This window comes from Tupaia chinensis, unplaced genomic scaffold, assembly GCF_000334495.1.
Source record: "Tupaia chinensis unplaced genomic scaffold, TupChi_1.0 Scaffold000316_1, whole genome shotgun sequence".
Classification (NCBI taxonomy): Eukaryota; Metazoa; Chordata; class Mammalia; order Scandentia; family Tupaiidae; genus Tupaia; species Tupaia belangeri.
This window is the reverse complement of record NW_006159809.1, coordinates 4,242,075-4,257,913: the sequence shown is the minus strand read 5'-3', so window position 1 is coordinate 4,257,913 and position 15,839 is coordinate 4,242,075. Positions and strand designations below refer to the sequence as shown.

Genomic DNA, 15,839 nt, shown 5'->3' with positions numbered 1-15,839 from the left:
TCTTGGAATTTTGGGCATGCACACACATGTGCCTGGCTTGAGTTTTAAGCCTCAGTTCTGGAACTCACCACAGTCAACTATGTGGGAGGCCAGTGACATAACCATTATACCATCTGCTGCTCCCAGAACCTTCTTTCTAGCCAACTTCATTGAATTTTAAAATGCTGTTTACATACAGTTTCATTGAGCAGCCAGTTGAATTTGGATTTGCTCTCTGGATTATTCAGACTTGGTGAGCATGTAGGCCTGGCTCAGGTTTCTTATCTTTATCCTGTCCCCCAAATGCTCCTGTGTTCTCCAGACTCCACTGTGAAGCTGTGCTGAATATTCCAGTGCTGGTGTTAGACGTCAATGATGACTTTTCTGAAGAAGTCACCAAACAAGAAGAACTCCTGAGAAAAGTGAGAAGGACCTTAACTCCTGCTTTCTAGTGGTTTTCCTTGGTTGTGCTTTTACATTTCCAGTCTTTTCTTTAGAATTTAATATAACAGGTCTTGTGCTTTGCATCTGAAATTGCATTTCACACTCCAAAACCTATGGGATCATTACAAGTGACAAATATAATCCCTGTTCTCTCAAGTATTTGGGGCTAATAATTGTTAAATAATTGACTTGAAGTATATGCTTGCCAGCTGACTTTCTCCTCTAAGGTATTCTAAAACTAGGGAAATGAGACTTCAGGAGTCTATTCCCAGCTCTGCCACTTGATGCTATATGACCCTGGGCAGCTCACATTTCTTCTTCATGCCTGTTTTCTCTTCCTTATAAAAAAACTAATGGGCTCAGCACATATGCATTGTGGATGGACTACTGAATAGTCTGGTGAAAATGTGGAATTTAACTTTGTTTTTTCTTTCCCATAGGTTCACAGCTTTGTAAAGAATCTGTAACCAATGCCATGATATTCTGGCCGTGATCTGTGCTCTCTGACTTTCTGAAGCTAGAAAAATGTTGACTCTGCCCCTGCCTTTCCATCTCCATCCCCTTCTATCCCTAGAGCGCTCTGACATTCAGAGTATTCAGAGTATAGTTTGTGTTATCTTGATACTTTGCTGTTGTCTTCTTTTATATATCAAGGATTTTGAAAATAAAGTTTGTCTAAGTTTTACTTATTTTTCTAATTCAGTTGTTCATGCATTATAGCATGTATCTGTTGTACCTGCACTGAACTCCCCTCTAGACTAGCGTTTCTCACCTAAGAAAGACTTTAGCTTTTCTTATATCCTTTATTAACCAGACTCCCTGAATGTTCGTGTGTTTCCTCTGACATGCCAGGGCAGGAGTTGCTCCCAAAGTTTAAAACTAAGCCTGCTATGCATGAAGAAAGGAAGCAGAGTGACTTGGGAGTGAATGGGCCACTCAGATGTGAGCCCGTGAAGCTGGGACATGGAGCCCAGACTTCTTTATCTCTTCTCATCTGCCATCTTAGCATGGGGTACAGGTGTAAGGATAGTCTTTGGTCCAAGAACTCAAGAACCTGGCCGAAAGAAAGAAAGAAACATCAAGAACCCAAAAGTTCGTTATCTAGCATTTAGAATTGGTCATCCCAACACTCTGACTTAACACTGATTGCTACCCAACGAGTTTCTGATGACCTTAGTGGGATGACTCCTTTTGTGCAAGAAGAAAGGAAATAATCTTTTGTGCTGCTCTTCAAGCCTCAAGGACAATTTATTGTTCAAGGAAGAAAAATACATGGCTGTATAGATTTGAAGTGCTCCATTGCAAGAAGTCTGTAGATCCTTGATTCTCTTGGAACTCATTTCCTGTACTAAGCCCTTGGAGTTCTGGAGGCACACAGGAAAATGAATGACCTGGGACTTAGAGGGTCTCAGAAGACATAAATCTGCAGTTCTGTCCTTGATATTTTGGGAAAATGAATGTGAGGTTGATTTCTAACAAGTAATGTTTAGAAATAACAATATAGCAATTTCTTTGTCCCATTTGAAAAAAAATTTAACAGCTTTATTGAGATATTATTTATACACCATACAGTTCACCCACTTAAAGTGTATAATTCAGTGGTCTTTAGTATTTTCATAGGGTTGTACAGCAAACACCCAATTTCAGAATATTTTCATCACCTCAGAAAGCAAGCCCAAGACCAGCAGATGGCATGGAGGTTGAGGTGACTGTATCTCACATGGATGGCTGTGTGATTCAGGTCCTGGACTTGGAAAACATACCAGACATGTGTGCATACATCCCCAAAATCCTAAGAAGAGAGCATAAGAGAAGGGATTGCAGTGCAGCCATCACCGCTGGGGGGGGGGGGCTTTCTCACTTTTCCTCTCTGTCTCTAGTTAGTGCATATGCCTATTGCAAAAAGCAAGTAAGCAATCTCATACCCTATTTACCCTCTAAGCTTCCCCACATACTCCCACCCCTAAGCAACCACCAATCTGTTTTCTGTCTCTGTAGATTTGTGTCTTCTGGACATTTCATATAAATAGAATCTACATAATATGAGTCTTAGGTGACTGACTATTTTTTATTAACATAATGTTTCTGAGGTCCATCCAGAGTGTAGCATGTATCAGTACCTTATTCTGTCATGACTGAATAATATTTCATTTCATGGATATGCCGTATTTTATTTGTCAGTATCATTTTAATTTTAGCCATCCTAAGTAGATATAGGGTGGTATCTGATTGTGGTTTTGATTTGCATTCCCTCAATAGCTAATAATGTTGAGCATCTTTTCACGTGTTTATTGGTCGTTTCTGTATCTTATTTGGAGAAATGTCTATTCACATCCTTTTTCAATTAGGCTATTTTTATTTTTTTAATATTTGCATTATAAGAATTCTTTATATATTCTGGGTACCAGTCTCTTATCATATAGATAAATAATATACAAACTTTCCCATTCTGTGAGCTGTCTTTTCATTTACTTGATAGTGTCCTTTGGAGCACGAAAGTTCTCATTTTGATTAAGATTATTTTATTTATTTTTGTCCCTGTGCTTTTGGCATCATGTCTAAGGCTTTGACTAAACCAAGGTCACAAATATTTACCCCTATATTTTATTCTAAGAGTCTTATCTTTTTAGCTTTTAAATGTAGGTCTGTGATACATTTTTTGTTGATTTTTATGGGTGGTATAAGTAAGGGGTCCAACTTCTTTTGCATTTGAATATCTAGTTACCCCAACACTACCTGTTGAAAGGACTACTCTTTGCCCTATTGAATTGTCTTAGCATCCTTGTCAAAAATCTGTCCCAGTCTTTCTTGTACTTGGTTACTGCTTCAGACTATAAATAAGTCTAGACATAAAGGTAGGGTGTTTGGGGGCCAGCAGATGGCTTGGTGGTTAAGGATGCTGGACTCCCACATGGCCAACTGTGGTTTGAGTCCCAGACCTGGCGGCTTGCTCTCGCTCTCGCTCTCACTCTCACTCTCTCCTTCTCTGGTCCAATTGAAATAAATGAATGAATGAATAAATAAAGTTAAATAAAATAATTTTTTTTTAAAAAAAAGGCAGGGTGTTTGATGTGCTTTGGAAACTCAGTGGTTTAAGTCATTTAGCTTTGAAGGGCCCAAGTATTTCCAGGAACCACTGATGTAGAATAAGAGCACTAGGCCCACACTCTATTCATTTCTTCATTCATCAACAAATATTTATGAATATCTGCCATATCTTGGGTACCAAGAAGACCATTGTACATGAGAGAAGACAGACCTCCTCTCACAGAACTTGCCATCTAATAGAGAAAGTGATAAGACACCAAACAAATCTCAGATGTGGAAGGAACTATGGATGCCCTGTGGGGCCTGTAAACAGAAAGCTGCCGTAATCTGGGCAACCCCATTAAGAAAATGACAATTCTGAAGAAAGTTCAGGTAGAGAAAAGTCTTATGCCATGATGTCATGTGAGAATGACGCCTTAGGCCCAGGTTGTCAAAGCCAGATGAGGATATTAATAATATATTATTTAAGAATACTTATATATTATTAATACTATATATATATTTAGACTACCTCTCAAATTTTTCACTTAGTCTGGTTTTTTTTTTTCCCTTTTGAGAGAGATTTTTGCTATAGGACGCATGTACTCACTGGAGAAACAGAAAGTAAGAAACCACCCCCCATGGGTGATGGCCATGTTGCAATCCCTTCCCCTTCATTCTTCTCTTGGAATTTTGGGCGCGCATGTACACACTCCTAGCGTGAGTTTTCTTTTTGAGAGATTTTTGCTATAGGGTATGTGTGCTCACCAGAGAGACAGAAAGTGATAAAACACCCACCAGGGGGGATGGCCGCACTACAATCCCTTCTCTGGTCTCCTCTTGGGATTTTGGGCATGCATACATACGCACCAGGCGTAAGTTTTAAGCTGCCAGATCTGGGACTTGAACTGCAGTTGACTATGTGGGAGTCCAGTGATGTAACCATAGCTTCATTTGCTGGTCCCTTTCCAGCATGAGTTTCAAGCCGCTGGGTCCAGGACTTGAACTAGGGTAGGCCATGTGGGAGTCCAGCGACGTTACCATTACGCCATCTGCTGGTCCCATCTTCACTTATTAATGCTTGAAACATCTACAAATACAGCATTTCTTTGCATTTGTGAATATTGCCTTTCATAATGTAAATGTCCTCTAAAGTGGAGCCATCAACAGTCTCATGTGGGTGAAATAATTTGCCATTTTTCAAATTGGTAGCTGAGCTCATCTGAAGAGAGCAAACATCTTAATGAAGAGTAGGAACTTTGGACCTCAAGTATGAGGGGACAGTGGGTCTAGGTGGAGAATTTAAATATGGGGATTAGGCCCACCAGAAGGCAGGTGGAAACCTTCTGGCACCTTGGAGATTAAAAGGGGACGGTGGGGAGTGGAAGCAGCACTGAGCCTGACAGTGTCTGCCAGGGTTTCTCCTGAAATGGTCCCTGCTCTTCACTGTCACGCTAGCCTCTGGCCTCGTGGTGTTCTCACTTCTGGTTCGGACCATTCCCCAGAGTCAAATAACTTGGATTAACCCATAAAAGTAGCCGCATTTCTTTCCAGTTTACGATGTGGTAAAACCTGCTGTTCTGGAACCTGGATATTACTTTCAGGGGTTTATAAGATGGATTGAGGTTGTGAAAGTTCTCCAACTCTCAGGCTATTAACGTGAGGGAGGCGGGGATAGTTCCAGGTAAGAGCAAGCGTGTGTGCTATGCAAATGCTACAGGCACAAGGCAAGTGAAGCTAGGAAATGACATGTACTTGAAACTTGAAAGACTTTAACCTCTTCTAGCCCTCACGTTAAATAGTGAGCAGCATAAATCCTCCGGGCCACCTTCTCGGAACTTTCCCTTGCTGGTCTCTTCTGGCTTCCCCACCTCTTGGTGCCTCCTTTTCTGTTCCTGGAGCTGACTTGTCTTTTTCTCCCCTTCTCTGCAGTGCTGATGTCACCCCGGCACCCTTAGCTCATTTCTGTCAATACTCCCTCCCTTGGGTGATGTGTTTGTTTTCTCTTGCTGCCGTATCAAACGGCCACACATGCAGTGGCCAGAGCGGCATGAATTTAGTACAGCTCAGATATGGGTCGGTGTACTCAGAAAGGTCTCTGGATTCGAACTGGTAACCTTCCTGTGTGGGTCTGCCTCACAGAGCTTCACGTTTCACTGTACCACTTCCAGCTTCAACCTGCCATGTTTTTATAACCTCATCTCCCACCACTCCTACCATGAACCCCAGAAGACTGCCCATGGTTCCAGAATACTTCTTACGTTTCCTCTGTGATGAAATACTTCTCTCTCCTCGTCTTCTCCCCACCTTTGTATACAGGAAGAATCTTGGTCTGCTGGCCCCAGGTCAACTTTCTTCTCTCTGTGAAGCTCTTCCTTCCACATGGAGGTAGGAGGTCTTTGTGCTCTTGGGCAAGGTGCCAATTCAACTGTCAAATGTGTCATACCTGAGTGAAAGTTATTTGAGGACATCTCTTTGATATTCTTGGCTTTGACTTTTCTGAAACAGATCATGTCTTGGTTACTTGGCACAATGTCCAGCATTTATTTTTCTCTCTTTTTTTTAATTGCCGGAGGGTGTGTGCTCACTGCAAAGGGAGACAGAAAAAGAGAATATCCTGGCAGGAGGGCGGGGGCATGGTTATGTGGCGATACGTTTTCCTTCATTTCTCCATCCCATCAGGGATGTACACACACACACACACACACACACACACACACACGGACTGTTAATTCAAGCTGCTGAGGCTGGGGTTAAAACCATGGTCAGCCATGTGGGATCCGGTTCCTTATGCACAGGGTTAACTGCTTGCTGCAAGGCCAGCCCCATTTTTGTTGTTGCTTAATGAATGCATAATGTAGACTTGGTAAATAAATGAGTAAGGCGATTGAGACACAAGCTACCCATTCTGAGGTCATTGGGTTTGCGCCTTCCACTTTACGATTATTGATTTATTAAGTACCTCTGTGTGCTGAGTGCTAGGAAGACACACAAGAAAATTAAGTGGTCCAGACCCCACCCTCAAGTTGTCAAGTTGCATCCTAGACATGCCTTTGGCCCACTGAGGCCCTGAATAGACACAGAGTTGCTTCTAGTGACCCAGATTTTCTCTTGGTAACTACACCTTCGTAAGCACCTCTAGGCACTGAGTGTCAGAATGCATTCAGAAGTATGTGAAGATTCTGAAGTGCCTTTACAAATGCTGGGACCAGCAGTTGGCATAATAGCTATGTTGCTGGACTCCCATATAGTGGACTGCTGTTCAAGTCCCGGACCCGGTGGCTTAAACTCACGCCAGCGCATGTGCGTGTGTGCCCCGGATCCTGGGAGGAGAAGGGATTGCGGTGTGGCCATCCCCCTGGGGGGATGATTTCTTGCTTTCTGTCTTTCTGTCTCTGTGTCTTTCTGGCAAGCACATGCGCCCGATAGCAAAAACCTCTCAAAAAAAACCAAAACAAAACAAACAAAAACAAAAAAATACCTTCCTTCTTTGCTTCCCAATTCACCCTCTCTGTTGCTATCAGATGAGTCTCTTAAAACACCTTTAATCATGCAATAGCCTTTAAAAAGTTGGTATCTATATTTAAGGTAATATTCTGGATTGGATCCTGGAACAGAAAAGGTCATTAGTGGAAAAACTAGTGAAACCCAAATCAAATCAAGTTGGGTGTTAGTTAGCAGTAACGTGCCAATGGTGACTTCTTTCTTTCTTTTTTTTTTTAAATGAATGTACCATGTAATGTAAGATGTTAGCATTAAGGAAACTGGGTGAGGGGGTAAGTGGAAATTCTGTATGCTATCTTTGCAACTTTTATGTAAATCAAAAAATTTTCCACAATAAAAATTTATTTATATTGGGAAGGTTATTTGGCCCATGGCCTGATGGTTAAAGCTGAATTGCACATGGCTGCCCAGGCAGTTGGAGTCCCAGACACATGGCTTGAAAAGCACACTGAGTGTGCGTGTGTACTTGCCCACATTCTGAAAGGAGAGAGAAAAGGAGGATAAGGATTTGTGGCATGACTATGCGCCGTCGGGGGGTGCTTTCTCTCTGTCTCTCTGGCAAGCACACTCACCCTTTGGAAAATTTGGGGGAAAAATTTAATGTTGGTGCCTCTTATATGATGATGACTAGGCTCTTTAAGCTTTGGGGTCCCTCCAACCTTATTTTCCCCTACCTCTATGAAAGAGCTCTCTCTTTTAGCTAACTGGTGTTCTTACTGTCCTCTGAACAAAATTTTTACTCTTTTTCCCTGCAGTTGCCCTAGCCCTGTACCTTGCTGGACAGATAAGCCACCAAAGAATTAGTCATGGTCCTTAATTGCACATAGAAATAGGTAACCATGAACCTAGTGAAGCTTAAGTTTCAGGGCCTGTATCTTGCAAGTCCCTGGGAGAGTCCACTGTGATTATTATGAGAATGGGCACTCCCTGTACCTGCTGCTGCTGGCACAGAAAGTTCTTCCAAGACCCAGGCAGATATATCTGACTTACAGAGCCTAAGCCACATGCCCTTGACATGACAGCTAGCTGCAAGGGAGTCTGGGAAAGATAGTATCTGACAACAGTTCATCTTCACTGTGAGAGGTGGGCTCCACCTCTTACCAAGGGGAGTAAGGTGAATTCCCACAGGAAAGGGATTCATCTACTGGTTCTCCATAAAGAATGGCAAATGTTCAGTACAGGTGGGTTTTCTAGAGCCAGTGCTTGCAGTGGGAACCATCAGGTCACCAAACATTTGTGACTCTAGCTTCACTTGGCCTGGAGATTGCATGGTATAATTGCGTGCCTACATTTGATTCAGTAGATTAGTGTTTTAGTTCATTGTGTTGCTAGTAAGAGAAATATCTGAGTTTGGGTGGTTTATAAAGAGTAAAAGTTAATTTAGCTCATGGTTTTGGGGGAGCCTAAGGTCAAGGAGTCACATCTGGTGAGGACCTTCTTGCTGGTAGGGGTTCCCCACAGAGTCTTGAAACTTAGCAGGGCATCACGTGGCAGAGCGTGAGCAGAGCAAGAGTACACATGTCTCTGTCCTTTGCCTTTGCCATTCCCTCTCCTTATAGATCTACCAGGAGTCAGTCATGGAGTCCCCACCCCGATGACCTAATCACATCCCCGGGCACCTTCTTTTCATTCTGTCACAACCACATATATTTTCTTTTTAAGTTTGCTATAGGGCATCTGCAGTCATCAGAGAGAGACAGAAAGGGAAAGTGAGAAATCAGCCCTCAGGGGGCATGGCCCCACCACAGTCCCTTCTCCTCCATCCTCCTCTCGGAAATTTTGGGCATGCGCACACCCACACACACACACACATGCCCAGTGTGATTTTTAAGCCGCCAGGTCCAGGACTCAAAATAGTGCAGTTGGCATGTGGAATCCAGCCACCTTAACCTTTGCATCCCTTGCTGGCCTCACAGCTACATTTTAATACATTAATTTTGAGGGAACACATTCAAACCATAGCAACCAGGGTCAAGAGGACTTAATTTCCTGAGAGCACTTGAATTGAAACCCTTACATTGAGGGGCCAGCAGATGGCATGAAGGTTAAGGTTCTGGATCCCACGTGGCAGGCTTTTGGGTTCAAGTCGTAGACCTGGCAGCTTGAGAATCACGCTAGGTGTGTGTGTGTGCGCGCGCGCCCAAAATCCTGAGAGAAGAATGGAGGAGAAAGGATTGCACCATGGTCATCCCCCCAGAAATTGATTTCTCACTTTACCCCTCTCTCTCTCTCTGGCAAGTGCACAAGCCCTGTAGCAAACCAAACCAAAACAAAACAAAAACCCTTACAGTGAAAAGGTTCCCTTTGCATGTCTTTAGGACAAAAGGACAATACTGGAGAGGGTTATCCTACTCTGATGCTGGGGGGATTCCCCGAGGTCGGAAAGCACTGGGACCCTGGGAGAAGCCCTGTGTTCTCTGTGACAGCAGTGACCGCGTCATCCCTCTGACCACCCCAGCTAGAAAACTGGGAGCCTCTGCCCCTCCCTCTTACTCATCCCCAGTGTCGAGGCAATCACTGACTACAGTCACTTTCCCTCTACCATTTCACTTCTGTCTGTTCTCTGACCTCCTCTCTCTGCCCCTTGCTGTGGCTCTTCCAGATTCCTACCTACAGGGCACCCAGAGGGCCCTCAAGGAAACTGACCTCGGGATACCACTGCGGTGCCTCCAGGACATGCCTCTGGGCCCCTAGGCCCAGGGCAGCGCCTGTCTTTCCAACAAACCTGTTCCCTGCACTGCTTACCACTCATGTTTGCTCGCGTCATTCCCTGTCCGTGGAATGTCATTTATGCTCTAAGTCCCCCTTCGTCAGTGATTGCCACTTTAGGAAACCTCTGCCAACTCCCAGCCAGGGCCTTTGTGGCCCCATTGAATGCCTCTTGCATTTCTCTCCCTGTTGCCCTTACCACACAGCCTTTCCTTGTCCGGCAGAGCACAGGCTGAGTCTTTTCCCTCTCTGCGTCTGCAGTGCCTGGCACATAGAAGTGGGGAGTTCAGTAGACACCAGACAAATGGAAAGAAGGGGGAAAAGAAAGCAAGAGAGAGAGAAGAGAAAGTAGGCTGGGCCTGAGAAGGGCCCCTGTACTAAGCAGTGAAATGCCCCCACACCCTTACCCCTTCATGCTGCCAGCAACGGGCTACGTATTTGCAGAGTCCAGTCCTCCAGCTGGGCTCTGAGCAGCATCTGTGCCTCTGCACTGGAGTCTGACTTCGAGATCCTTAGAATGAATAGTAGAAGATGACAGTGAGCCCTTTGCTTCTGCTCTCAGAGCACCCCCCACCCCAGGCAGGTAATTCTGGGGGGGGGCGCTCTGGATTATGGTGTACTTCAGGAGGAAACTGCAGGAGACAGTGGCCTAGACCCTGACTCATTGGAACTGAAAAAGTAGCCCTGGATTGCCTTTCCTTAGACTTCTTTAATGAGGGAGCCATAAACTTTCAGTTGTTAATGTTTTCTTTTACATTTTTTTTTAGGTTTTTGTTTGTTGTTCTTGTTGTTTTGCCATTAGGGGCATGCACTTTGCCAGAAAGGGACAGAGAAGGAAAGTGGGAAATCCCCCTAGGGGAATGGCCACACCACAATCCCCTCTCCTCCATTCTCCTCTCAGGATTCTGGGCATACCTGCACACATGCCCAGCATGATTCTCAAACTGCTAGGTCCAGGACTTGAACCTTGGTTGGCTATCTGGGAATCCAGTGCCTTAACCACCTGATGGCCCTGCTATAAACTTCTGACCACTTGTTAGGATTTTATTACCATATATAGCTGAGCAAATATATCCCATGGCTCTCTTGCAGTATTCTCTCTTGCCTTATTTGGGGCCCTGCTTGACACACAGATATGTGCCAAATGGCTTACAGTGGGAGACCCTAGGTGCTATGGTTTGGATAATAGTTTGTCCCTCAAAAGTGTATGTTTTGGAATTTGGTCCCCAATTTGTAATGGCTTTGGGAGGTGGTAAGACCTTTAAGAGGTGAGGCTTAGTAGGCAGTGATTAGATCATGGAGGCATCATTGTCATGAGTGAATTACCTCATGTGATACTGAGTTCTAGCCCTTGTAAGAAGGGGTTAGTGGGACCAGCAGTTAACGTAATGGCTATGTTGCTGGACTCCCATGTAGTGGACCGTGGTTTGAGTTCTGGACCCGGTGGCTTGAACTCACACTGGGTGTGTAGGCGTGTGTGCCCAAGATGCTGAGAGGAGAATAGAGGAGAAGGGATTGCGGTGTGGCCATCTTCCCTGAGGGGGTGATTTCTTGCTTTCTGTCTCTGTCTTTCTGGCGAGTGCACGCGCCCGATAACAACAAAAAAAGGAGGGGTTAGTTCTGAGAGCAGGTTGTTATAAAAGAAAGATGGGTGTCCCCAGGTCTCTGCACACACCGCCATCCTCTCTGCTTCTGTCAGCCATGTTGTGATATAGGCCCATACCTATGGACTTCCCGGTCACCAGAACAGTGAGTAAAATAAATCTCTGTTCTTCATAAATCACTCTATTACAGCTATTTCTATAAGATAGCTGATTAAGATATTGAGCAGATGTTACCTGGTCCTGAGGGCCTCTGTAGGCGATAGATGTCGTGGGTGTTCTCTGCTGGCAAGTGGAGGAACTAGGGAAGGGCTGGGAGAAGTTGTGTCCTCTCGGACAAATCACCAGGCTTCTCCATACCTCTGTGCTCCTTGCTTTGGAGACAAGAAGGATGATCTTCAAGGTCCTTACAGTTAACTGCTGAAGGTATTTGGCCCGTAAGTGAATAATTGGCATGGAATAGATAGAAAACGTGGGTTCAGGCATCGGATAAACATGGACTTGAATCCTGGCTGAAACTGAACAAATTTCTTAACCTCTCTGAGCTTATTTCCCTTAAACTTGAAAATGAAAGTAGCCTCGGGAACCAGCAGTTAGCATAATGGCTATGTCGCTGGATTCCCACGTAGTCCACCGCGGTTCACATCCCAGACCCGGTGGCTTAGAACTCACGCTGGGCGCGTGTACGTGCATCCCAAGATCCCGAGAGGAGAATGGAGGAGAAGGGATTGCAGTGTGGCCATCCCCCCCGATTTCTTGCTTTCTGTCTCTCTGTCTCTCTCTGTCTGCCGGGCGAGCGCACGCGCCCTATAGCGAAAACCTCTCAAAAAAAAAAAAAAGAAAAGAAAAGAAAATGAAAGTAGCCTTACACTTATTCTGCAGGGTTGTGCCAAGGATTAGAAGTACTGTAGAGGGGAACAAGCAGGTGCCATGGTGGTTAGGGTGCTGGTGGTTAAAGGTGCTGACTCCCATAGTTGACCATGGATGGAGTCCTAGACCTGGTGGCTTGCTTTCTCACTTTCCCCCTTTCTCTCTCTCTGTGTGTATCTCTCTGGTCAAATTAGAATAAAATGAATGAATGAAAGTAAATAAATAATTCTCTAAAAAAAGAAAAAAAAAAGAAGTACTGTACAGGAACCAGCAGTTAGCGTAATGACTATGTTGCTGGACTCCTATGTAGTCGACTGCGGTTCGAGTCCTGGACCCGGTGGCTTAAACTCACGCCAGGTGCGTGTGTGTGCGTGCCCAAGATCCTGAGAGAAGAATGGAGGAGAAGGGATTGCAGCATGGCCATCCTCCTGGGGAGTAATTTCTCACTTTCTGTCTCTCTGTCTCTCTCTTTCTGGTGAGCGCACGTGCCCTGTAGCAAAAGCCTCTCCAGAAAAGAAGTACTGTAGACAAACCGCTGGGCACAGGGTAGCCACTCAATACGTGGAGCTGGTAGGTGTGTACAGGTAGAGAGTTCTGAAGTCCTTCACAGAGAGTCTAGCAAAGCTGAGCCTTGAAGGGTGAAGTGAGGAATGTTTTGGCAGACAGAGTGGGAAGAACATTCCAGACAGGTGAGCAGCATGGGCAGAGGGGACATATGTGATGTGGTGGTGAAGAGCGGGGACCATGTGGCCCTGACTGGAGCGAGACAGCACACCCTCTATGATGCGTGCAGACTGTAACAAGTGCTCCTTCCAGCTAAGGGAGCATCATGGATTGCATGGCTTTTCACTTGGGCATTAAGTGATAGGGTTTTTAGAAAGAGAGTTGGTGGGCCAGCTGGTAGCATGGTGGTTGAGGAGACTGGATCCCACGTGGCCAGCTGCACCATTTGAGTCCCACACCTGGTATCTGAGAACACACTGGGCACATGTGGGTGCATGCCCAAAATCCCAAAAGGAAAAGGGATTGTGGTATGTGTATCTCCCCCAGGGGGTGCTCACTTCTCTCTGTCTGTCTGTCTCAGTCTCGGTTTCTCTGTAGCAAGCACATGCATGCTATAGCAAAACCACACAAACACAAAAGAAAGAAAGAAAAAAGAAAAAGAAAGAGTTGGACTGGGGTTAGCTCATGGACAGGTGTTTAAGGGAACTAGATCCCACATGGTTGATTATGTGGTTGAAGTCCTAGACAAGGCAGCTTGAGAAGACACCAGACACATGTGCCTGCCCAAAATTCCAAAAGGAAGGAGAGAGGGAGAGTTGGAGGAGAAAGGATTATGTCATGACCAGGCCCCATGAGAAGTGCTTTCTCCTTCTCCCTCTCTTCCGGTCTCTCTCCCTCTGGCTAGCTCACATGCCCTCTGGCAAAATTAAAACAAGGAAAAAAAAAAGAAAGAACCAGAGTTGGTCAGAGGGTGGTTGGCAATACACACTGGGAGCAGAGGCAGGGAGTGAAGAAAGGACCATGTGTGTCTGGGGCAGGGAAGCCATGAGGCCGGTGGGGAAGTGCTTTAAATACAGGCTGGGCAGAAAGCAAAGACAGGCAGGGGAGCTTTGCTTGCTCACATTGTTCTTTTACCTGCTTCTTCCTGTACCTCTGTGTCTTTAAGGCCAGAGCCAGAATGTCTGGGTGTGGAGGGCGTCCCTGAGGTCCCCTATGCGAGCCTGCAAAGGGGCTAGTGCAGAACTTCTATTCAGTAGGTGGAGGCCCAGGCAAGCAGGCGGGCATTCACTGCAGCTTCCTTCCCGCCTGGTGGCTGGCAACGGGCCCTGAACTTGACCTCAGATGACCTGCATGTTCCCTTTCTGGAAACCAGGAGCAGTGGAGCTTCATCTTTGGCTTTCTTTCTCCTTCAAAGCAGGGACTTTGTCTCCGTACAAACTGACTCTGCTGCCCCAGAAGTCTCCCCGGTTCCTGGCAGGACCTTGCTTCCTTGCGTGTTCCTTGCCTGCGGGGTGTCATCTGTTAGTAGCCTGCCTCTTTTCCTCCTCTCAGTTCAGCACCGATGACTTTAAGGGTGCTAGGTCATTGTACAGACAAGAAAATAAAGACCAAGGCGTGCACATGCCTGTGCACACGTGTATACCTGTGTGCAGAATGTTTTCCCAAAAGTGGCACGGCCAGTTAACGGCCGACCTGAAATGACCCAGGTGTTCTGAGTCTCAGACCAGTATTCTGTGTCCCGGCTTAACTCTGTGCACCTCACGTTCACTAAGGTGTGCCCATGTGAACCTCCGCTGGTGTGTAAGGCTAGGTTAATGTCAGTGTCTTGAAATCCTTGTGTGAAAAAACAAGTTCAGTTTCAGGCATTGTCCTTATTAATGATACCATGCTTGGATGCTCTGTGGATTGGGCTGGCATGAAAAATAATTCTAAAAATGCCTGCATTTGTTCAGTGTCACCGATTAGTAGTTGCCTTAGGACACAAAACCCAACATTAGCCTCAGTAAGGTGGAAGGAACAGCAACATTTTCTCCTTTTCAAATGCTTACATTTTGTGTTTTTCTTTTCATTTGCCAGTGGGCACTTGCACTCACCAGAGAGAGACAGAGAGATGGGGAGGGGAGAACATGGTCATGCCACAGTCTTTTCTCTTTTGTTTCTCCATCCTGTTCAGATTTGAAACACACACACACACACACACACACACACACACACACACGTACACACACCCTTCTGCCTGGCATGTTTTTCAAGGTGCTTGGGCTGGGATTTGAACCACGGGTTGGCCATGCGGGCTCCGGCTTCCTTAACCAGTAGGCTGCCAGTCCTTGGCTAAATACGTAAGGTATAGACATAGCATACTTATCAAGGAAAGGTATTGTTTTCTTTTCTTTTTCTTTTTTTTTTTTGGAGAAGTTTTTGCACGCACTCTGGTGTGCGCTCTCACCAGAGAGACAGAGAGAGACAGTGAGAAATCACTCCCCAGGGGGGATGGCCATACCATTCTCCTCTCGGGATGTTGGGCACACACGCACACGTGCCCAGCATGAGTTTAAGCCACTGGGTCCGAGACTTGAACTGCGGTCGACTACATGGGAGTCCAACAACATAGCCATTACGCCAAGTGCTGGTCCCAGAAAGGGATTGTTTTCTCATCTACACACATACTAGACTCTCTTAGTCCTAGCTAGGCTGCTGTTGCTCAGAAACCTTGCCAGAGTTACCTTTGGAGCCAGTTCATGGGCCCCCTCGGAGCCAGGCTCTTTTCACCATTGAACAAGGATGTATCGAGCGTCTGTGTGCCGGGCCCTGAGAGTGGCAAGAGGGACACTCGCGTGTACAAGCGACCACCTTACTTACAAAGTAAAATGTCTTAGCTAGGTTTGAATGCCATCTTCATCACCAGGTTTGGTCGTGAAAGATATTTTTGGCTGCATTCTAGAATTAAGCTTCTCTTCAAAGGATGGAGAATGAATTCACTGATTGAAAATACTCAGGAAAAAATGTAGCTTAGATAAAGGCAATTTCAAAAGAGGAATTCCCAAGACATTTTAAGCTATGGTAACACGACCTCCTCAGGAAATGATTTAGATAAGAATATTTATTTGGAAATGGACATTCTGGGGTGTTTGTCAGAAATGCAAAGGCATATTTTTATGAGAACAAGGTTTTGGCCCTGGAGGCCAGCCAGCTCTCGAAGCA

General features: G+C 45.4%; 1 protein-coding gene across 3 annotated transcripts in view; it reads left to right on the top strand.

The window, feature by feature from the left end:
• The window catches only part of DGUOK (deoxyguanosine kinase), a 38,633-nt gene extending 37,520 nt beyond the window's left edge, over positions 1-1,113 (top strand). For all 3 annotated transcript variants that reach the window (XM_006151238.3, XM_006151237.3, XM_027772957.1), the window contains 2 exons: positions 302-401; positions 864-1,113. In XM_006151238.3, the coding sequence (XP_006151300.3) occupies positions 302-401; positions 864-890 (127 nt within the window). In that variant the 3' untranslated portion in view covers positions 891-1,113. The remainder of the gene's footprint in view (positions 1-301; positions 402-863) is intronic.
• Positions 1,114-15,839: the final 14,726 nt, after the last annotated feature.